The following is a 24,442-nucleotide window of genomic DNA, read 5'->3' as shown; positions in this document are numbered from 1 at the left end:
ATGCTTGTATGTTTCTTATTGATGAAAAACCACTGGGTTACAGCATGTACTACGAAATTTTGTGTGGTGGTTTGTAAAATTCATCAATCGCTGACAGTTTAAATTTTGAGTTATATATTATATAATTTTTAATAACCTTATATATTATTTTACTTAACTTGTATTTCCCTTAAATTACAAGTTAATTTATGTATGGGAGTTAATTTTAATTAATTATATATGTGTGCCATGTGTGTGTGTGTGTGTGTGTGTGTGTCCCCGGTGTTTTGAACTTTGCTGTGATTTGTGCTGGTGTATGACTGTATTGATAAAGGTTGCTTGATTGAGTTCTGCTTAGATGAGGCCACATTAATTTAGCAGAAGGTACTGCAACTTAAGAGCCCTGTGGCGCAGAGTGGAAAGCTGCAGTACTGCAGTCAAAAGCTCTGCTCACGACCTGAGTTCGATCCCGACGGAAGTCGGTTTCAGGTAGCCAGCTCAAGGTCGACTCAGCCTTCCACCCTTCCGAGGTCGGTGAAATGAGTACCCAGCTTGCTGGGGGTAAAGGGAAGATGACTGGGGAAGGTACTGGCAAACCACCCCATAAACAAAGTCTGCCTGGGAAACGTTGGGATGTGACGTCACCCCATGGGTCAGGAATAACCCGGTGCTTGCACAGGGGACTACCTTTACCTACTGCAAATTAACATATAAAGGCAGGACAAACTTTTCACCTATCAAACCACTTTGTGAATCTAAATATATTTAGCAGATTGACTCAGCATCCGTGGTTTAATTGCAGAATACATATCAAATGTTACACTACCCTGGGAGTGGATGAAGTGGGGTTTACATGCTCAAATGCTCCCTGATGTCTAATAAACACTTGTCATGTACAGAAGAAAAGTTCTAGTCTAGTCTTCTTACTGATGTGCTTGTTTTATGTGCAGGGACCTTAACAAAACAACAGAGAAGCATTCTAATACACAATTCTCAGTCTGCATTCAGTAATCCCAGGTAACAGTTATTGTGTAGAATTTCTGAATGTGTAGTTTTGTTATGGAGTAAGGGAAGTCGAAATTCCATGAATGGTATTAGGTGGAATCTAACCCCGTCTACTGTCTTTTTTGTTCCTTATCCCACATCATTATCCCATATAAATCTTAATTGAAATATAGATTTCTCCAGCTGGGTTTGAGATATTCCAAAGGCGACAGGAGGAGGGAGCGGTTGCAGTAGTGGTGATGGGATTGGCTGGGGGACAGGATGGAGTCAAGCTCCAGCCATGTTCCATAAAGTCAGGGCAGCACTTGCAGCCAAAGCATAATGGACACCTAAACTTGGCTCTGTTTGTCTTCATGAAGGGGAGTGTTTTTGCTTGAAGCTACTTTGCCACAACAGTTGCACCACCAGCAGAAAGTAAGGGGAGGAGAGGAGCCCTCACTACAAGAAATTAAAGTAAATATGAAAAGAGTTGAGGAAGTAGTAGTAGTAGTTGCAGCAGCAGCAGTAGAAGCAGCAGTAGGGGAATAAATTATCTATTACCTTCCCCAGTCTTAACCAGGCAAACCTATTCCACTGTCCTAGTATCTGCCACATCCAGAGTCCCCCCCGCCACTTCATCTCTCTGTTTCTCTTTCACACACCACCGATTAAAATCTGGTGACACAGGCTTATGGATTCCATGTTATTGACTTCCACTGGATTCTCTGATCACACAAAGGCTTCTAGATGGTGACTAAGGCCATCCATTCAGTTTACTTCAACGGGATAAACATCCGTAAACTTGGAAAAACCCAACACCTTCTGAATACACAGGCTCAAGTATATTTAAAATAGTATATGCTCCATACTTCTAGAGAAACAAAAACACTGAAAATATCCCAAATGGCTGCCATTTTGTGGCGACATCTACTACCCTTTCTCACGATTCCAAAACTGCCTGCAGCCTTAACAAGGTTTGAGGGCTCCTGAGTTAAACTAAGATCACACTTCAATTTAAAACCAGTTTTACATTGGTTTATGATTATCTTCCCGACAGGTTCACTGGGAATTGTAGTTTTGTGAGCATGTGGAAGATTCTGATAAAGTATCTAGCCCTCTCAGAGAACCACAAAGTGCAGGATTCTATCTAAGAACAGATATGTCCTAATGAGCAAATGACTTCAGGTCCTAATTTATAATTCTGTGAAATGCCACCCTGTAACCTTTATATGATGATTGAAAACACATATACAAAAAGTAAGGATTCAGAAAGTTTTGGAAACAGGATAAGGAGAAGACATTGTTTTGAAGAACCATTTAAAAGACATTTAGCAACAATATACAAACAACAGTGTTAGCAACCAGGGCCAGGATGTACATCCTATTTTCTAAGAATTATAAAAAAAATACTTATAAAGGAGTGCTGCTCATTTACACTGCAGTAGCTTCATTGATTCATAAGGAACTACATCCACCTAAGCATAGCATATCAAATAGGGAAAGTTGTGTCAGCTGTATGCACACTTGTAACAGGTCCAAGCTCACATCTGGATGGAACACCTAAACATGAAAATGACCACACAATCAGCTGAGCTCAAAGTTCTTGTGAGCCACTGGTTAGATCAATGGTACCCACTCTGTGTCTCATGGGCAGTCATATTTGCAATTACCTCCAACCAAAAGAACCATCATATTTACTCGCATCCCTGGCTTCCAGCTTACCTGTTCCACTGGGGGCAATTATTTGAAGATGGGAACAACTCGAAAACCACAAGGGCCTTCATGCAAGGGCCTTGCCCACTGAAACATGGGACGGGTATCAAACTGAGAAACAGAGCTCAGAAGAGCCACAGCTAGGATGTCAGAGAGACCGTGAGTGAGTGTCACAGGGTTAAATAATCATAGGATTAAAGGCAAAGTTATTTTGAAAACAAAAATGATGGAACTTTAGGGTAGATAAACTGGTTATAATTCAGTGTAGTTAGCAAGAAGAAGAGGTGGTTTTCATATGCCGACTTTCTTTACCACTTAAGGAAGGATCAAACTGGCTTACAATCACCTTCCCCTCCCCACAACAGACATCCTGTGAGGTAGGTGGTGCTGGAAGGGCTCTAAGAGAGCTGTGACTGGCCCAAGGTCACCCAGTTTGCTTCATGTGTAAGAGTGAGGAAACCAACCCAGTTCACCAGATTAGCCTCCGTTGCTCATGTGGAGGAGTGGGGAATCATTCTCCAGATAAGAGTCCAATGCTCCAAACCACTACTCTTAACCACTACACCATGCTGGCTCTCAACTGGTTATAATTCAGTGTAGTTAGCAAGAAACTTGTACAGTAGGGCACAGGAAACCCTTTTGGCCAAAGTGACAAGAGACTCACAGTGCCTACCTGTGAAGATGCCAGTGCCCTTGCAAACAAAGGGCAGGCACAGAAAGACAAGAACTGTATGTGTTTTAGCTCCAGTGGCACAGCTGGAACCTCAGGGCCTTACCTCAGTCCCTTGGGCAGAGAGCCAGCCCTGTGTGCTGAACAAAAGCACTTGGGGTGCTACTTTTCTGCACACATACCTGAGATTGCCTACACTTGCTATACGGTGACCCCAACCCAGAAATTTCTTCTAGTCTTGGAGCTCCACTGCATGTGCAGACTTCTGCTTGTGAAGGATGCCCCATTTCATTTCAGTGGAGGGGGCAAAACTACATGCTTGTTCTTTTGTGTTACCCCCACTGATGAAACAGACATCCTAGGCTTCTGGGCCCTCCCGTGCACATGGGGATTCAAATGGGGACACATGCACATAATGAAGCCTGTTGATATTTAACACTCTATTTTACCTGTATACAGAACTGGAAAATCTTTTGATTAATTGTTGACTTATTGTAACAATATACACTATGATTTTTTAAAAAACTTAATATTTAAAACAAAGGGTTTGTTTAGCATTTTTTGTTTACCATTCTCATTGCTATAGTTCATCAGCATGCCACAAAAGACAGTCAAGAGCTTCTCACTGGCTGGATCTGTTTTACTGCACAGTGACTTTAAATGGTCTATTACAATCTGTGCCCCACCTGCATGGTCAACTGCGCTTCTGCCCTCATCTGTAAAACAAAGAGTCAAGTTAAAAATAAAATAATTTTTTTTAAAGAGGCACTTTAGTGTTCCAAAATATAACAACAGTCATAAAAAAGAAAGATGTTACTGAATAATTATTGCTGCTGTAATCATGGCATGGAGCGGAGAAGTGTATTTAGAGGAATACTTGCTGAAAGGACTAGGGAGGAGTCCCATGGCCCATTTCCACCACGGGATCCAACCAATCCTTTCCTCATGCTGCCAGTTTATGGCTCTCCCTCCATTTGGCACTTCTGAGGAGAAGCAATGGTCCTGACCAAACACAGGCAGCACAAACAACAGCAACCCCCTTCTCCCCCCCCCGTAATTTTCTGACACTGCTTTGCTAGCTGATTGCAAACTGTGATTTGTCAACAGAGATGATCATATAGTACCATGTCCAAAACTGCTTATCCATGCTTGGGAGTGATAGCTGAATTAAGTCAACGGCCAAAGGCAGGAACAGAATTCTTTGGGGATAGGCATTCCAAACCCAAATAGAAAGACTGAAGGTGGTCTCACACATGCTGAATAATGTACTTTCAATGCACTTTAGTGATTGTTTGCAAGTGAATTTTGCCATTTCAAACAGTAAAATCCAGTTGCAGAGTACACTGAAAGTGGATTGAAAGTGCATTAATCAGCATGTGTGAAAGTGCCAGTTATGAAAAAACTTCCATCCCATGGAGGATTTCTGCAGATGGAAGGCAGACATTTTTCCAATTTCCCCCTCCAACTGCAATCCTCTAATTCCCTCTCATACCCGTCCTGTGATCCCCTTTCCCTCAGGAGAAATACTGGGGAGATAGTCTGGCCTGCAATGGGAAGAGGGAAATCTCACTATGGATGCATACCCCTCCTATCTGCAGATACCTCTGGTGGATCCAAGCATTGCTTCATATTGTTTCCAGGCTTATGTCAAATCTATCTCCCTGAACACCCAAAAAAGCAGGCCCACATCTACCAGCCTATGCAAACAAGACTACAGCATGCCATAAACAGAGATCAGGTGCTCTGTCGAAGCTCTTGCAAGATGAACTGCTCCAGGTTACACAACCAACCAAATCTTAAACATAGCTGAGTTTAAAAAAAAATTGTTTGACAGAACATTTTACCAGCCAACATGGCAACTATAAAAGAGATAGAATTCTTGCCAACTTGGAGCAGTTAAAGACTCGTCTTTCTCCTCAGCCTCCTGAAAGATGAGATCAAATATTTTGGAACACAGCATCTCTGACAACTGATCATAAATCTCTTTATCTAGTTCTGGTATGAGTCTTTAGTCTGCAGTGTTAAAACACTGTTCACAAGGTTTCAGTAGATCGCTCCTCATTGTTTCTGCACTCCTCACAACCTAAATGTGAAAAAAGGGTTTTGAAACTGTTGAGAGATTATTTTCTTCTTTCCATTTCCTAGAAGGAAAGGCAATGTTCTTTCTGTATCACATCTACTCATACACAGGAAATATGAAAATATCAGACCTTTTCTGTGTGACAAATTCTTCACATCAAACTGTATCTACGAATGTAATTAACAATGCACTAGTGCAGGGGAGAAGAGAAGGAGGAATCAGTAATGATGTTCCATGCCAGATACTCTCGTGCTACTTTAAAAACAGAAGAAGCAAGTGCTGTGGGCGAAGTTGAGACCACAGAAAAACAGAGACTGTTAGTAAGACCTGAGTGCCAACTACAGTCACCAGGCGGCCATCTGTTGGCTATCTCACCACTTAGGGTGGCCTGCCTGGCATTGACCAGGGTCCGGGCCTTTTCCATTGTGACTGATGATGCACACTGGAAGTGATATTGCATTGCCACTGATTTGTGACACTCTGGTATTTGGGCAAAATCTCTAACGGTAGGCCTAGGCCTTCCCCTGCTGCCAGTAACTCCCCTGGCCCCTGCCAGTTGATAGGGAGGACCTGGCAAATCTGCAGAGATCAGTTCCTTTGGCTGCTATGGAGGGTAGCATTTTGGCTCGGAGGTCCCTCCCCTCCCCTCCCCATACCCCACCCTCCCCAGGCTCCACCCACAGATCTCCAGGAATTTAACTACCCAGAGTTGGCAACTGTAGGTACAGATCTGCCAACATCCTTCACTGAATTGCAGGTTTTCCTCCAGGTTAAACAAATAACACCAGACATCTTCTAATACATTTCTTGCGCATGAATCCATACTCCTTATATGTGTAAAAGAAACTATAGTTAAAAACGGAAAGAACGAATTAAATCAAACAAATCGAAAAATAGGGGAAGGAATGAGAAATTGTGCGATATTTTGATTTGTAAGCTTCATGCTTGGAACAGTAACATCTCACTGTCTCTCTCGAAGCCGATGAGGCATACTGCAGGTTGAGAATGCCACACAATGGTAATCAGAGCCCCCCTACCCTTCTCTTTAGGATTTTGAAGTACCAGAGTTTTGTGCAAACACACCCACCAAATCCCAGTCAAACCTGGTTCAGGGTATGCTGTTTTCTCTACTCAACTGTTGCCTTGTCAAGTACAACAGCAAATTGAACTCCCACGCACAAAGTATTTCCAGTTTCCCTAGGAGCTTGGGGAATATTTTTTAAAGCAGTGGGCTTTTTTTCCCCCATTGCTAGCCTCCTGTAAACCTAGTAAACATATCCTCATTACCGCTTCATTTTGTATCACTACAACTCACAGGAGAGGACTTATTAACACAAATATATACAAACAGAGGAAAGATTTTGTTTAATGATTTCATTCTTTTAAATCCACGTGAATCAATGCCACCATACACAGACAGGAAAGATGACATTGTATATAAGGGAATAGCCATTTTCTCTTATGCACAAGCATTTGTATATACTTCAACAAGTTTCCATTTATTAATAATTCTGAAGTTTTCATGACCTAGGAATTGCCAAACATTTGTAAGTCCCTTAGGCTGTATGTAAAGAAAAACAAAAACAACCTCTGAGTAGAAGTATTTAGGCCAGGTACAACTTTATAGTACAGGATATCTAAGATAAATCTTCAGTTTGGTTAGGAACTATTTATTGCATAACCATTTCTGAAGAAGAGGCCAAATGATCAGGGATTGTTGGTGGATCCTAAGACCCCTAGCTAGCCATTCTGCCCCCTTATACATTGGTCTTCGATGCTAATTCTTCTTAAGTCAGGGGTTCTCAACAAGAGGGGAATTCCCCCCCGGGGGGAATTTTAGGGTTCCAGTGGGGGGGATTTTGACCACTATTCAGCAAAGTGTGATGTCCTCTAGATTATGTACAATCTGTAAAATTGTCAAAAGCCTTGTTATAATCTACTTGCGCTGTGGGAGCAGCTTTCCCTACCCCCGTATGGAGCCAGCCAAGTAGTTGAACAAACATAGTTGAAACAAATAAACGTGTACACCATTTTTACAAAGCTGAAATTAAAGAGAGGAGCTCATTATTCCATTATTTTGAGTTGGCAGTTAGGATTTTTAAAAGTCACACTGGGAGATGACATTTAAATTATATTTCAGCAGGAGAGCCATTTGATGTTGGAGGATAATAATAGAACAAAGAAATCCCTCTTTAAAGCTACCAAAATATTTTTTAAAAAAAAAACTTCTAGCATTCTATATATCTCAAGAATTCTGTGTACATTCTGTATACGTACATTTTACTCTTTAAAGAGTTCTTTGAAGAAATGTACTCTGTATGAATATAATTCTCTATCTTTTGTATAATAATAGCGAAGTCTTTGGATACCTAAATCCAGTGACTAGAGCTGTGAAGGGGCGAGTTCTCTACAAACCTGAAAAGGCCTCCAAGGTTTGCAGAAAAATCTGAAATATATAAAAAAATACATTGGGGAGTTTAAAAAAATCTGAAAATGATAAAAGGAGCACCTGTATCTTTAAGCAATGCATTCCCTTAGTGGCTGTTGCCAGACAACCACAACGTGGGCTGGATAGCACTCGGAATTACAACTGATCTCTGGGTGACAGAGATCAGTTCCCATGAAGAAAATGGCTGCTTTGAAGGGTGGACTCTATAGCATTATACCCTGCAGAGGTCGCTTCCCTTCTCAAAACCCATCTACAGAAGGCTCCGTCCCCAAAGTTTCCCCCCTTTGTTGTTGGTGTAGCTCAATGTAGCAGACCTGTTTTTCCTTTCCCATTATATCCTTACAATAATCTTGCAAGGAAGTACATGACCCTGAGAGAATGAGGCTAGCTAAAGGTCACCTCGTGCATTTCACAGATAGTGTCGGGATTTAAACCCAGGCCTCCCTGATCCTGTTCCAGCGACTACACTTTATAGAGGCATGCCTCGTTTCATTGTGCCTCGCTTTACTGCGCTTCACAGATATTGCATTTTCAAACAAGTCTATTGGCGCCATTCTTCCAACAGCATGTGCTCATGTTGTGTCTCTGTGTCACATTTTGATAATTCTCGTAATATTTCATTATTATTACAGTACATTTTTTAAGACATAATCCTATTGCACATTTAATAAACTACAGTATAAACATAACTTTTATATGCACTGGAAAACAAAAACATTCGTGTGACGCGCTTTATTGCGGTGGTCTGGAATCAAACCTGCAATATCTCCAAGGTATGCTGGCACTGATATTTATCTACTTTGCTATACAAGTTGGTTCTGTCATATCACAGAAACAAACATTAAATGGAACAGCCATTTAACTTGGATGAAATCTCCTTAGATTTGAGGAAGGCTTGAAGCTTGAGCCCAAAGGAAAGGTGCAGTATATTTTAGTAAATAAACAAATAAATAAACTTTGATCTGTGAAGTGGTAGGATAAGTTGTTGTTTGGGTTTTTTTATATGTTGACTTTCTCTACCACTTAAGGAAGAATCAAACTGGCTTACAATCACCTTCCCTTCCCCTCCCCACAACAGACACCCTGTGAGGTAGGTGGGGCTGAGAGAGCTCTAAGAGAACTGTGACTAGCCCAAGGTCACCCAGCTGGCTTCATGTGTAGACGTGGGGAAACCAACCCGGTTCACCAGATTAGCGTCCGCCACTCATGAGTAGTGGGGAATCAAACCCGGTTCTCCAGATTAGAGTCCACTACTCCAAACCATCGCTCTTAACCACTACTCCACGCTGGCTCTGGGTAAGATCCACTCCAGTGGGCGCTGTTCTGTACCCTTATTTATACAGATTTTATAGATATGTCATGTACAAGATCCCATTTTCTCCCCTCAAGATTAGTTTATAATAATAATGCAGTACTTTGTGTAATAAAAATGCTATAGTCATGGCAGCTGTAATAAAGTCGAGCAATGTAAGGATATTCCAAAGTTCTCTTCCCTGCTGTAACAAAGTAGTAGTTGTCAATGTGGTGGACAGAAGCGTTCTGGGAAGCAGTGGAAACAGCCCAGGTGCTGGCAACGACTTCAGGAATAAGGTGATATATTACTTATGAATAAAAAGAACCACATATTCATGCTGCTTCCTAAATTTAATTCTTCTTCTACCAAGAGGTTAACAGAATTAAAGTCCATTCAGGTACCATAAAACTCATTTTCACTGGTAATGTGATCTTCATTAATAACTTTTCTGTTAATCTTATAATTCTGTGTACTAGTCTGCAAAATATTTATCCGTCCTCTTTTACATACAGTAAGTGACAAGAACTTTGGATATTTACTGCAGCAGTCTCTCTCTTTCTGGCTATCTGTGCCCTGAAGTGGACAAAATAGATTTGATAATATAGATCATGGATCTAAGCAGTGACGTTAAAAGCCGTATTTCAAGCTAAGTTCAGCGATAGCTGAATTCCCTCTAATAATTATTTGGCTGTTCTTTTGACGTTAGTTATTTTCATTGGTGCCTCTCTACAAGAGAGGCTTTTATTCAAAATGAGCAGTATTAATTCCCAACTTAAAAAAAAAAAAACTTTTTAAAAAGTTTCATAGCTGCCCAAAGTGTATATGAATATAAAGTCAGAGCCTCTCACTAGAGAATTCAGCTGATTTGCATTATAGAAGAGTATTATATGCATTATGGAAGAGTATTATATGCCATTTTAACACATTCTCTATATCTAATTTGTGAAGGCAGTACTTCATACATGCTTATAATACAACTATTGTCAAAAGACTGCACATTTAAAAAATGAAAAAAGTAAATCCGACTGTATATTGTATCTTAACATTTCTGGGGTGTTAAAATATAAGGATAAAGGAGATGATACATCAAAAGCATCCAATTCCTGTTAGACTGTTTCATAATAAACCAATGCTTTCCCCCACATACCTATGTGTGACATTTAAAGTTGTAACAAGATAACATTAAAACAAGGCATAAACTGAGCCCAAGGGAAGTTCATCAGTGGTCTTTTTGGTACATTTCACTTGCTCATTTTTAATTAAACGGGCTCATTATAATTTTTACTAATTTACAGTAACGAAGGCAAACATTTAATGAATTGCCGCAGCTAAGGCTGCCTCTGTGGTCCTCCATTCACTGAAAAACATTAGTCATGCTTTTCTCCAAAGATAATCAAACTGTTAATTAGAATCTCAAAGCTAAATCATGATTGTATTAAGAAACTTTAACTGCAGCTTTATGAGTAAGTTTCAAGTAGAATAATTTATTCTCTCTCTGACAAATTTAGATTCATGGCTTGTCATGTGCACAGGCCAGAGAGAACTGGTATAATGTGGCTTTCATCGGGTGACGCTATAGTAAGAGGCAAGTTGTTGATTTCCTCAGCACTCTTTAAATAGTCTTCAGGGACTGCCTTTGTAGAGCACATCTGTGAGTTAAAGGCATAAATGACTACTGCTGAATCTGAATGCTTTTCTGAAAGGCAGAGTGGGAAGAAACCCTTTTAATCATCACTAAGGCCCAGGCTAGCCCCATCTTGTCAGATCTTGGAAGTTAACCAGAAGTTAAGCAGGGCTGGGCCTGGTTAGTACTTGGACAGGAGACCAGCAAGCAAGTCTAGGATTGCTACGTAGAGGCAGGCAATGGCAAACCACCACTGATCATCTGTTGCCTTGAAAACCCTGTGGGGTTGCCATAAGTCGGCTGCAACTTGACAGCAAAAAAAGGATCTAAAGGTGCAGAACTAGGCAGAGGGGCAGGCTTCAGTGAACAGGAGAGGCCAAAATTTATTAATGATGGGTCACGAGAACACACAGTCAATGGGTACCTCAGTGACGCTTCTTAGCATAGTCTGCCACCTGACTGAGTGATATGCACCGGCCAGTGAACATTCAAAAGAAGAATTCAATATCCTCTGGAAAAAAAGATTCCCGTTGACCAGAAAATAAAATGATGTTGATCCAAAACACTGCATACTTATTAGGGGCTCTGCAATTAAAAGCTACAGTTTAAGAGACACTGGAAACATGTTATACACTTCAGATCTACAAGGCCATCCATGAGCAAAGCCCAAACACACCTTTTAACCTACAGGATACGAGAAGCTGCCTTGCATGGAATCAGATTATGGCCCAAAGTCACCCAGCAAGTTGCATAGCAAAGTGGGGATTTGAGCCTGGGACTTCCCGATTGTAAACAATAAACTAACCATGACACCACTCTGGCTTTCAAGACCTCCTTAACACCCAAATAGATAGAAGGATACCACACTAAACAAAGGCTAAGCTTCTCTGAAGCTTTACATATTATTCTGGGTGTCGGGTTTCACTTTCAAGGCAATGATTCCAGAACAGAGTAATCAGTTCATCCTAGAATACCACTCTGATTTGTCTGAACACGATCCCACATTGACCAAAGGTGCTTTGCTTATGTAGGTAACATCCAAGCACCTAGAATTTATGCTGAGGGTGATGTCAATTCCTTCTTGTACCACCCTATTCCCCCATGGATTCTACTGGGAGTTTTCTAGTCTCCTGGTCCCCACCATTCGATTTCTCCTTCCTAGTTATCAGCTTCAACTTTTCCCCACACAATAAAGTTCAAATGCAGGGACAACCACATTTTTTCAACTAGATTCTCACATGAATAACATAAGAGTGTCCATGCCAGTCTTCAAAAGTAAACCAAGTAATGGTAATACTAAAGTCCTATATCCAAAGGCTGTTACTGCACTAGGTATTCCCAGCGATGTATCAAGAGTTTGGAAATGTTAAAGAAAACATTGCTTTAAAAGGGCTTTTGGATGTCATGGCTAAAAAATGGTTGGAAGACGTCTTCACAGCTAAAGGGGCCAAAGAAAGTGCGAACAGTATTTTTTATAACAGTTTCAAACTCTTAATACATCGGTGGGAATACACGGAAAGTGCGAACAGTATTTTTTATAACATTTTCAAACTCTTAATACATCGCTGGGAATACCTAGTGCGGTAACAGCCAAAGTTTGTCCTAAAATAAAATTTATTATTGATGACATGTCAAGGTTGCACTTTGAAATGGTTGTACAATGGTTGTACTCATACTATGGGGGTTACTGCATTATGTATTCCCAGCGATGTATTAAGTTTGAAAATGTTATAAAAAACAACGCTTTAAAAGGGTTTTTGGATGCCACGGCTAAAAAATGGTTGGAAGACGTCTTCACAGCTAAAGGGGCCAAACAAAGTGCGAGCAGTATTTTTTATAACAGTTTCAAACTCTTAACTGGGAATACATAATGCGGTAACCCTCTATGGCAGCACCTAAGCAAGGTGGGGAAAAACCCATCTCCAATAAGGAATACAAAACTAATGAACAAGAAAAGAAACTATTTCAAAAATAAAACAAAACTCTGCACAACCTGCATGAAGATTATCTCAAGAAGAACTTCATTGTTAAGTAAGGAAACATAAGCCATTCTAATAATCTTTACCCACTGAAACCAACATACAGAAAAAAACCCTTCCCTTCTTTGGATAACATACCTTGATAATGCTTAATCAAATAGCAACAGAACAATAACAGCTTAAGTATGGCTGTGGAAATCATAATTATTATGAAGAGAATTGTGAACCAGCAAAAGTTTCTTATTTTTGTTTTATTGCAACTGCCTATTGCAGACACCAACATTCTCCTAGACACTGAAATACATATTGAGAGGAAAAATATATCCCTATTTTTACATGGGGAAGTGTTTTATTGATAAGGTTTGTATCTTTTCTGGCTAATGCCGTAATAATAAATCTCTCTCTCTCTCTCTCTCTCTCTCTCTCCCCACCCCCCAATGGGGAAGATGTACCTCTTAAGACGGAGTTAACATTCTGGCCAACAGCCAAAATAGTTAAGACTTAGAAATGGCAGGGCTTGGTCACAAAATGTGACTCCTAAAATCAGTTGTACAAATAAAACATCTACAGTTCATAATAAATCTGAATACTGCATTGGGTATACTATTCTACTATGAAGACTCCTTCCAAAAATGCAAGGCTTAGCTGAAGAGTCATGGAATCTGACCATCACCACCTAAGAAGAAAAAATCTGTTGTGTTCATAAAGATTCCAGTTGCATGGGAACTCTAGATGGGTGGCCCTATGTACAATTGTTCTGTTGAGAACAAGAAGATATCGAGAACAGCTTGAGATAATTGATAAAGCACCAAACTGTTGTACCACAGATCTATGGATCTCTCAGGCTCATGCTTTCCAACTAGCATAACTCTGTGCATGGCAGCATTTCTTCACAACAGAAACAACAGACCCACATTTCGGCAAGGACGTGCAGTGCATAATTCCAGGAGACCAACTTATTTGTGATGCCAAATATAGCAATCAGTGAGAAATCGTATGTGAGCACATTCCACCCAGCCTCATTACCTCTGTCGGAGGAAAGCTGCAGATTCCTGTTAATCCCATCATTGTTATCCACAGAAACGAATTCAGACAAGCCTCAGGTTTGTTTGTTTTTTAAAAAACAAGCCACCACAACCCAAAACATTTGTCTTCCTGTCCACAAAACCCCATTACATTTGCCAAAGATTTGGCTTACATTAAAAGAAAACTGGGACTTCTGACAGCCTGTCATTCAAGTTGGACTTAATTGTGACAGCACCCACAGATGTCTTACAAAAATCAGCACTAAGGATAACAAAACAAGAAGGAAAAAATGAACAACAAGAAACAGGCTTATAAAAAACACCCAGCTTTGATGTTTGAATACTTACGGCTGTCGTAGCATATGTTGCCCAAGGCACGTCCTGTTTGAAGAAGCACTTCCTGATCTTTGCAATTTAAGAGCTGTACCAGAGGTGGGATCAAGCCAGCTTCCACACATGTATTCCGCATAAATTCTATAAGATAAAAGTTTAGTTAAAGGTTACTAGCTGGGGGATTGATTGCTTCTTGGTAACTGAACCATTTCTCCTTCAGCAAATAGTTTTCTTTTCCCAAATATACATTCACCAGAAGCACTGCAACTACCTCCCTGCATGAGAACCAATTTCTGCCTAGAAAAAAAACACTCTAGTTCTAATAACAAAAAAAATATTGTCTTAAGAATTATGTGCACATTCAAACTTCTAGCTATCTATCGATTGCTCGCTATGGATTCTTTTGGTAGGGTTATTTTAACCAACCTTTATTTTAAGATCTCACAATTAAACATTTGGAAGTACTAAATACAGGAAGGGAAGATTGGAACATTGGCAATGATTGCTCTGTCACCCTCATACATTAAGCAGCATCCAAACAACTCAATTAAAATCTAATTTAAGATGACTGCATTCCTGCATCTAAAGAAAACATCTCAGTTTCGACAGAGGATCTCAACTTAACTGTTAACTATAAAACAAAATTTCAAAGCTACTGCTTAAAGAAAAATTATTTACTTAATTTATACCCCACTCATCTCCCCAAGTACACAATTCTTCCTTTCTCCATTTGATATTCACAACAACCCTGTGAGGTAGGCTACAGTGCAATCCTCTGCAGAGTTACCCCAGTCTAAGCCCATTGAAATGAATGGGCTTATACTGGAGTGGCTCTCCTTAGGATTGCACTGACAGGCAGAGAATGCATTTATCAAAAGGTCACCAAGTGAGCTTCCATGGCAGAGTGGGAAATCGAACCTGGCTCTTCTAGATCCTAGTCTGACACTTTAACCACTACACAGTAGACTGTGCTCTAAAAACCTCTGTGGAAGTCTTGGGATGAGATGAAAGTAATCCCCACTACCTCCAAAAATTCTGAATGTTGGACTTAGGCTGCAATCCTGAGGGGGGGGGGCTGAATCTCCATAGGAGCCAGCATGACCCTGTGCTGGTGTAGGTGCCACTTTATCATGTGGTAAAGCAAACACATCGGTGCGGTGGCAAACATGCCAGTGTCCGGGAGTGATGGAGCTCCACCAGCCCCCGCAGCCAATCCAGGAACTAAATCCCGGAAGAGAACAGCCACACCGGGGTGGGGGAGGTGTTCCCAGAAACACCCTCTTGAGCGGCAGCTTTTTCAATTGGGGATTTCCCCCCATTTCCCCTTATTTTATTTTTTTAAAGACTTTTTTCCCCTCCATAGCGGCTGAGAAGCCTCAGAGGCCGTGGCGCAGCTCCACCACTCCCTGCCACTGCTGATCTACCCCCCCTTTAGGAATGGGCTGTCCGAGATGCTTGGGTCCCCCGGCTCAATCATGGACTTAATTATCTATTTTTAAACACATACCTGTCTACTTATTTCCCCTATGACCTAGTAAGTCTTCGGAACTAGCTGTTCATGGTTTCCTTACCATGGAAAAGGGGAGGAGAAAGAGATACATTACTATGAGGACCTTTGTGTGGGATGGCAGTTGGCAAATATTCTCTAAATAAACAAAACAATCTTTTTCTTTACACTATAGGCTCACGTTTCTGAACAGCTCTGAGCAATATATTTTTTCAATCTAAAATTTGACGAAACAGCAAATGCTGTTTACCCAGCATAGTGTCTGAAAGGGGCTTTCTGATAAATAGGGTTGCCAGGTCCCCTCTGCTTACCGGCGGGAGGTTTTTCTGCTGGGCTGCGAGGAGCGATTTGGCAATGCGCTTCTGGCGGGACACGGTCACTTCTGGGTTTACCCTGGAAGTGCCAGCATCTCACGGGGACGCTCTAGCCAATTCCTCCAAAAACTCTATGTATTTCATAGAGTTTTCAGAGGAAATGGCTAGAGAGTCCCGCGCCATGCCACCATTTCCGGGGTACACCTGGAAGTGACCATACTGCGCCAGGAACACGTGCGGGCGCGAGAGCACTCTCCCCTTCCTCCTTCTGCCCACTGGCCATCAGCTGGGAACCCTACTGATAAACAGACCAATTTATAACACGGGATAGAAGATAACCACAATGTTAGTGTTGCTGAGTTAATATGTAACCCACAAATGCTGCCATTGTACCAACAATTACAACAATGAAACTCTTTATATTTTTTGCTGAATAAAAATACACAATGGATTTCCCATAACAGTTGACAGTATAAAAAGGATTGCAACGCAGCACTGCTTTGATATATCTAGCAAATGGATGACTAAGAACTAATCTATTATCAAAGCTGAACAAAAAAAAAAAAAAAGGAGAGAGGTAGGGAGACAGAAAGGGAGAGAGATGGCAAAAACATCTATTCTACAAAATGAAAACATAAATGAAGTAAAACATACTGACAAGTGAGCTGCAAAACTGAAGATGTTCCAGCAGAAAAGGCCTTGTGGAAAACCTCACCATTTTTGGCTACTTCTGCTATGACGTTAGCTACTTTTGCAGTGCAGGAAGACTGCGGGGTCAACAGACTTGCAAACACCTGAAGGATCCCACTTTTCTGGATTTTTTCACTTGTCTCTGTATCTGAAAAGACAAATATGTACAAACAGAATGTTGTAAAAGAAGGGAGTGAAAAGGAGGCTGTTGAAAGTCGCTGAAATGAAATCTTGGATCTGGAACTGTTAGAGTCGCCAACCTCCAGGTGATGGCTGGAGATTGAAGCCCCTCCTTCCCAAACCCCACCCTCATCAGGCTCCACCACCCAAAATCTCCATCTATTTCCCAACCCAGAGCTGGCAACCCTGGCACCAAAACCAAAGAAGGATCCCTTGCAATATTAATAACCAGACACTGATATTCTAGTAAGGGGATGTTACTTAATAAGGCCAATGATGCATCAGGAAAAAAGAAGGGAAATGGATATGATTATTGCTCTTTTGCATTCAGAAAGCGAGAATCAGGAGAGAAAGCCCTAATCAAACTCAGACTCGTTAAATGTGCGACAGAACTCATGTTTCTCTTTATTATTTGTTATACTAATTATAAATTACACTTCCTTCAAGTTGCTCAGAGACATGCATTGTTGTCACAACACCCTTGCGAGGTAGGTTAAAGGCAGAGATAACAAAATTCCCAAGACCAATATTTGTACTGAGCAAGGATTTAAACTGCCCATATCCAAATCCAATAGCCTCTGGAAAGGTGCCAGAAATCTGAGGTTATAGGTGGGGGCGTATAATAAACCCAATAAATACAATGGCTTTAACCACTGTGGGGTTGATCTGTTGTTGTGTCCATTTTTTAATACAAGACATTGCACACGTTCAATAGTTCGGCCTTAAAAGAGATGCTGAATGTTAACAGAACTTTCTAAAGAAAGTCACAAGACATCATTATAATTATCACTCTTTTCAAAGGCAGTGTTCATGCATGGCGCTATGAGATTCAGAGCTCGAACCGCTTAGAAACTAAACAAGAATCATGGGAGGAGGATATCCCCAGAAGTCTAGGGCTGTATCACATTTGCCCCCAACTGCTGACACTGAGGCTAAGTAAGCAGGACGCACGTTCAACTAGTCCAGAACCGCAGCAGTACATCACAAGACAAGGGAAGATAGGATTCCTTAGGACTAGAGGAAGTACCCCTCGCACCCACACACCTTTTACTCCTGGTGCTAAGTAGCAGAATTGGGGCTGATGAAAACTGATTTGCATCTCCTCTGGCCCTAATTTAATATGCATACCCATTACAAGATGCTACCCTTTTGAAGCTTTAACAGTCATGGAAGGTTTGATTCCTTAGGACTGGAGGAAGTACCCCTGGCACCCGCACGCATGAAATGTGGTGTGTGTGTGTGTGGGGGGGCTACAGGAGATCTTCTCACAGGTTCCCCCCTCCACCTTACTATTCCCCAGCACAGCCTTCCTTCTCCAGCACAGGTCAGACTGTTCCCTGGTCAAGTGCCTTCCCCCAGGCAGAGGAGAGAGCACAGCTAGGGACCAAAATACAGACTTGAAAACTAATGGGCTCTTCATGAGTTCAATAACAACCAACCTCACCAAAATATTATAGAAATATATCCTTTTCCTAAAACTATTATAAAGTTACAAGCAATTGGGAAAATTTATAGGCCTCACTGCTGAGAGAAGGTCTGAATATGGGGGGGGGGGGGAGGATGCTTTACATTTTGATGATTTACAGGAACTATACTCTTTTCTTTTAAGTTGAAGATACTAAGAACAATCTACCAGGCCCTTTTCATGCAACCAGCTCTGCCGTGCAAACCCCATCCTTTTCAGTGAAGTAAACCGATAAGAATTTCCCAGTGGATCGTCTCCATCGATTTTTAATGATCTACAATTAACATAATCCACAATTAGTGTGCAAGATACAGTAGTGTGATTCCCAGCAGCTGCCCTACAGAGAATCGTACACAGTATACACTTGCTTTTATCACCTTTGGTTTGACAGACTTGCTAAATGTGCAGATTTAATCAATGGAATAAAATGTATCCTGCAAGAAGTGAAGAAAATAAATTAAACTCTGCCTGAGGTTAGCTCTGTGTGCAGCAGAGATCTCTGATTTATTTCAATTAGATCAGCGAGAAGCAATAAAACACAAAGATGCAAGCTTGCATTGGCTTTGGGTTGAAAACGGATTGCCAGATATCCTCCCCTTTGTGTCAAACGCCATGCAAAGAAAACAGGTCTTCTGCCCTTTCCCCTCCTGCCTTGTCCTTTGTAGTTACCTGCCCCTGGGTACCAGTGCTAAGAAACAACACCTTGACCTCTATGCCCTGTTTGTTGGCTCTCTAGATTAACTGGCCACTGCAAGAAACTGGCTGCTGGACTAGACAGACCACTGGTCTGATCCAGCAGGGTGGCTCTTATATTAAAAAGATACCTCAAACTAACCTACACAGGACCTTTAATTCACTCTTGTTTGGAACACAGCTGCAAACCAGAAGCATGGCAAGTATTCATGAAAAAAGCAGGTACAGGTAGAGCCTTATCCGGACATCCCATATCTGGACTGATCCGAAAACCGGACCCTTCAAGTGGGCAAATCCGGGCTGCCTGCTTTCAATGTTTCCTCTCACCTAAAATAAATAAAAATACAGTGTAGGCTGCATTGTAGTTGGAGTCCGAAAGCCTGCCAGTGTTTGTTTGTTTGTTACTGTTATTGGTATTCTGGTGAGAGAGTTACACCTTTGCTTTCTGATGGTTCAATGTATACAAAATTATTTAAAATATTGTTCAAAATTACATTCAGGCTATGAATATAAACTGTATATAAAATATAAATGAATTTGGGTCCCATCTCCAAGACATCTCATTATGTATAGGCAAAAATTCCAAAATATTCCAATATACTGAAAGACCCAAAATACGGACCACTTCCGGGCACAAGCAGTCTGGAAGGGATACTCAACCTGTATAATGGAGCATGGGAAAAACATTATACATTGGCTGTGTGAATGCCAACATTATACATTAGGCCAATATTATACACTGGCTGTGTAGAAATGCATGGCCCACTTTAGACTTTCAGGGCCAAGCTACATGTTACAAAGTCCTTGTGTCCTTCATGTGTCCATCACAGGTCTTGTTAATAACTTTGCTCTTAGAGTCCTTTGCTTGAATCAACTGCCTGGTGCCCACAGGCCTGATTTGGTTAGAAACAAGGTGCATGAAAAAGGAGGGTTAAGACTCCCCACACTTCCATTTCTCCAGCCTGAAATAACCTTGTGAAATTTGCTGTTTGCCTTGTGGGGGAAAGTTACATGCAGCTTCTCAGTGCATGGAAATCTCCTCGGCAAAGCAAATAATGGCTTCATGGAGCCATTCCAGGTTGTAAACATGGTGTGGCGGGGGGCTCAAGCCCCCTCTAACTGTGACCAAAAGGGAATTAAGTTCCATGCACAAATGTCCGAGAGCACACCTGTCAAAAGGACCTGTGGAAAAGCCGTAGGGGACACGAGGACTTAGTAGCATACGAATCAGCATCAATTTGCCACTATAATCAATATAGCCCATTGATCACTGAGTGGTGAGGAAGGATCCATTGAAGCTTGCAATTTTTCAATTATGTGAGCATCTGTATGATTAGTTATTCTGGGATAATTAAACAGGAATCCAACCAATCACAGCTTCATGATGTGCAGACATGTACGAAACACATTTATATGCTTAAATAAATAATTACTGTGTGGGCCTAAAACAAATATATCTATGTGGGAACCGGCAAAACAGCAGATAGCCTTGTGGCACTGATTCATGCCCTCGGGGAAAGTCTCTCCACTTGCTACAGTTCAGCAGTTTTAAGGTTTTTTTTTTTTTTTTAAAGAAGCAAATAGGTCAACCCATGCAAAGAATAAAGACTCTTTAGCTGGAGTTTGAAATCCTTGGGGCAACTCCTTAAGTGATAAAAGATGATTTATTCATTAACCTAAACATAATTGGCCAAAGGGCTTTTTTTTTTTTTGCATTCTTTTTCAAGTTTTTGTTTAAAAGGACAATTTAAATGCTGTGGCACAGGCTGAAGCTAGAAGGGGCCAGTGGAGAAGTCTGCTCTCCGGCCATCTTGTTGCAGAACCAGATGCAACAGAAACCCTCTCTTTAAAAGTCGAGAACCAACTGGAGGGAATGGACATTTTAAGAAGGGGAAAGAGGGTAGACATGACCATCCCAGCTGAGATACAGAGGCAATGTCCTGTAGCAGTTCAATAGTCTATTAAACCATCAAATATTAAAGATGTGTTCTTTTATTTTACACTTGCAGTCTTGAAACACAGATCAAGGTTATACCACCCGGGGCTAGAAACATATGAAGCTGATTTTTTAAAAAAGATTTAAATATGTTGGTAAAATTTACTGCTCCCAGTGCTGGATACAAAAAACTAGATACAAAAAACATGGGAAAAACAAATGGTAAAGGACACAGAGCTCCCCCACCCCTTAAAGAAAAAAACCCTTCTGTATTGTACCATCTGCTCCACGGATTATAGACCTGCAGGGAATAGGAAGAAAGAGGAACCATGAAGTATAATTAATAATTACTAGGAGGTGGGAAGGAATAATTCCCTTAGTTCTCTTCTTACCAATGTAAAAGGTCATAGAATTATATCCAGTTTATCAGGACTTGGCGCATCCCAGAGACAAGCTCAGCAAGTAAGAACATGTGTAGCACAGTAGTTAACACAGATAGAGGAGGTTCCTGGTGCTAATCTTGATTCATATTCATCGGATAGCCTTGAGAAAGCTATGTTTGCCTCTGTCTCCTATCTACAATATGGGGGTAACATCAGTGACTTTCCTTACAGAGCTGCATTAGGGATCGCTGAAATAACTGCTTGGATTCAGCAGTGCGCAAACAGAAACGTAAACTGACTTTGCACAGTTCCACTTCTGCAAGATCTTGTCTAGTGCTTTCCTCCCTATAGATTAGAGTGCCCAGAGACCTTGTGTGTGAGGTCCCTCCATCTCCAGCCCTGCCTGTTGGCCTTCAGCCGTCCTGCCACAAGACAGGGTGGACTCCCCCCAGACCACAGAATGGGAGAAGAGAGTTCCTCAGCTGTGGTGAGTCTGAGATGGTGGCTCTTGTGGCTCCCGTTAGTTGCTTTTCTCTCAGATGTGGCTCCAGATGCTGGGGGTGAGCCAGCGAACTGAGGGTGGTATACCCCGTTCTCCCCTCCTCCATTTTACCCTCACAACCATGTGAGGTAGCTTAGGCTAAAACAGTGACTGGCCCCAAGTCACAATGCTATTTGTTTGCATCATTGTTCACACGGAGTGCAGTTGTTGAATTCTTGCCTCATCTTATCTTAGCGAAGACAGCCTGCAAGATCTCTAGTGCTTGAGGGTCTGCCTAAAACTGCAGGAGGGAGAAAAGGGCAAAATCGACACCCGCGCTTCTCCCTTTCAGTTCTCATATAGTTGAGGAGAGAGATCTGGCCCAGGGATTGGCATTTCTGCCTTTCAGCCCCCACTGCAGATATGACTCAGAACTCGAGTCCAGAGGGCTCCATCAGCATAACACAATCTGACCCGCTGAACAACATCGCCTGCTGAATTGACCCCATCTGCCTGCATTTATGTAACAACGTTATGAACTCAAAATGCCGGCTCTTGGGAACCTGCTGTTCAAAATCCCAGAACTAGATTTCTTTGTATGTTCCTCTTTCTTATGAACTCTTGAGGAGGCGAGTGCCTTGTTATTAATAAATTGCCCTTGGTGCTTTATGCATGCAAGGGCTAATCTGAAACTTGACAGGCTTATGAAGGAAGCACAGAAAGCCCTGTGTGTACAAGGCAGTTCCTTGAAACGCTCCACCGCCAGAGAGATCCTGATCTAGGCAATATATTTACAACAGTGTGGTCATATATTGGTTGCAGCTATGTACTACTGGTAAGACAGGGGGAAAGCAGAAAACACCCACTTCAGTCAATTTAGAAATTTAATTAAGATCGTTTTTGGTTTATCACATTTTGATCCTCCAAGGAACATAGGGTGGCATGCACGGTTCTTCTTACAACTCCACGAAGTAGGTTAGGCTGAGAGAATCATAGAGTTGGAAGGGACCACCAGGGTCATCTAGTCCAACCCCCTGCACAATTCAGGAAATTCACAACTACCTCCCCCAACACACACCCAGTGACCCCTACCCCATGCCCAGAAGAGGGCCAAGATGCCCTCCCTCTCATCATCTGCTTAAGGCAATAGAATCAGCATTGCTGACAGATGGCCATCTAACCTCTGCTTAAAACCTTCCAGGGAAGAAGAGTTTACCACCTCCCGAGGAAGCCTGTTCCACTGAGGAACCGCTCTGTTAGAAAATTCTTCTTAAGTCTAGACGGAAACTCTTTTAATTTCAACCTGTAGGTTCTGGTCTGGCCTTCTGGGGCAAAAGAAAACAACTCGGCACCATCCTCTATATGACAGCCCTTTAAGTACTTGAATACGGTTATCATATGATGGTTATCATATCAGAGAGTATGACCAGTTCAAGGCTACTTAGTAAGCTTTGTGGCTTAGTAGAGATCTGAGCCCAGGACACTACAAGTTCAATCAATACACCAGAGTGAATCAAGATTTAAGAGGGCAAAATATTAACATCATTTTCTAATGTCCTTTAACCACCTCCCCACTACTTAAGGGATAATCCTTCTATTTATATAGCACTTTTTACATTTGCAAAGTGCTTTAAATGCTATCTTGTAGAGCACAGAGAATGGTCTGAAGATTCATGTTCTTCAGTTTCTGAAGCTAAGCTGGTTTAGGCATAGTTAGCACCTGGACAGAAGACTGAGAATCCCATACCCACTACTCTGCACTCCCTAGAAAGCAAGCTGCAACACAAGTCAGCCAACCAATTTGTTAATGTAGATATTTATACCCCACTTTCCCCCCAATGGGGACCCAAAAGAAGCTCACGTAGAAGGCTCTACTGGGCATTTGTAGTTGTACATACCATGCCAAATCCACTGTGAAATGCGAGTGCACATGCAACCCTTAAGAGAAGGGTATGCACTCCAAATCTGGATGACTCATGCACATGCTCTTTCCCCCCTCACTATTAAGCCAGTCGCATATAGAACTTATTCTTTGGTGATGGGAAGATATGCACTGTAATGGCAAGCGTGTTCTAAATCTATAAGAAAAGCTGAAGAAAATTATATTGTTTTCTCAATGTCCCTCCCACATGCACAGATCAAAGAAGAAAAATGTAAATATAAGTTATAGTAAACCACATGCAATTAAACTGGTTCTTTTAGCAGCATCAGTGGTGGTGGTCAAATGTGCAAAATGGTCATACATAAACAGTACAGAAGTATGTGGCATAATGATCTGGTGATCTACCCCACCTCGTAAATCCCTGGTTTAGTTATGCTGAAGTAAAATACATAAAGCACATCAGGAAAACAGAGATATAGGACTCCATACAGAAATATAATTTGCCTGGTAAGAGCCAGGCATATTGTTACTGCAGTTTCCAGCTCCAGTCACCATTTCTACCACAGTAGCTTTGAGTCTTGGGATGCAATAAATGAAGCTCAAGTGCTGGATGAAAACACCATTTTATAGATCAATCAATATTGCAAAAAAAGACAACACAGACTCTTTAAAGCTATATTGTATAGGGGCAGGAGGGAAACAGGAAAGAATATAGGTTATCCTGGAAGCTTTTCTCCGGCAAAGGCTTTATGTAATGTCTCCGGTTTTCTGCGTTAAAACT

General features: G+C 41.4%; 1 protein-coding gene across 3 annotated transcripts in view; it reads right to left on the bottom strand.

Annotated features, from left to right (window-relative positions):
* RAP1GDS1 (Rap1 GTPase-GDP dissociation stimulator 1) overlaps positions 1-24,442 on the bottom strand; it is a 107,296-nt gene that overhangs the window by 32,678 nt on the left and 50,176 nt on the right. For 2 of the 3 annotated variants that reach the window (XM_056855540.1, XM_056855539.1), the window contains exons 3-5: positions 16,667-16,789; positions 14,146-14,271; positions 3,916-4,062 (exon numbers count right to left, since the gene is read on the bottom strand). In XM_056855540.1, the coding sequence (XP_056711518.1) occupies positions 3,916-4,062; positions 14,146-14,271; positions 16,667-16,789 (396 nt within the window). The remainder of the gene's footprint in view (positions 1-3,915; positions 4,063-14,145; positions 14,272-16,666; positions 16,790-24,442) is intronic. The other variant, XM_056855541.1, reaches the window with a different exon arrangement.

The sequence above is a fragment of the Euleptes europaea genome, chromosome 9, assembly GCF_029931775.1.
Source record: "Euleptes europaea isolate rEulEur1 chromosome 9, rEulEur1.hap1, whole genome shotgun sequence".
NCBI lineage: Eukaryota > Metazoa > Chordata > Lepidosauria > Squamata > Sphaerodactylidae > Euleptes > Euleptes europaea.
The sequence above is the reverse complement of the archived record's forward strand: the minus strand, read 5'-3'. Positions and strand labels throughout refer to the sequence as shown.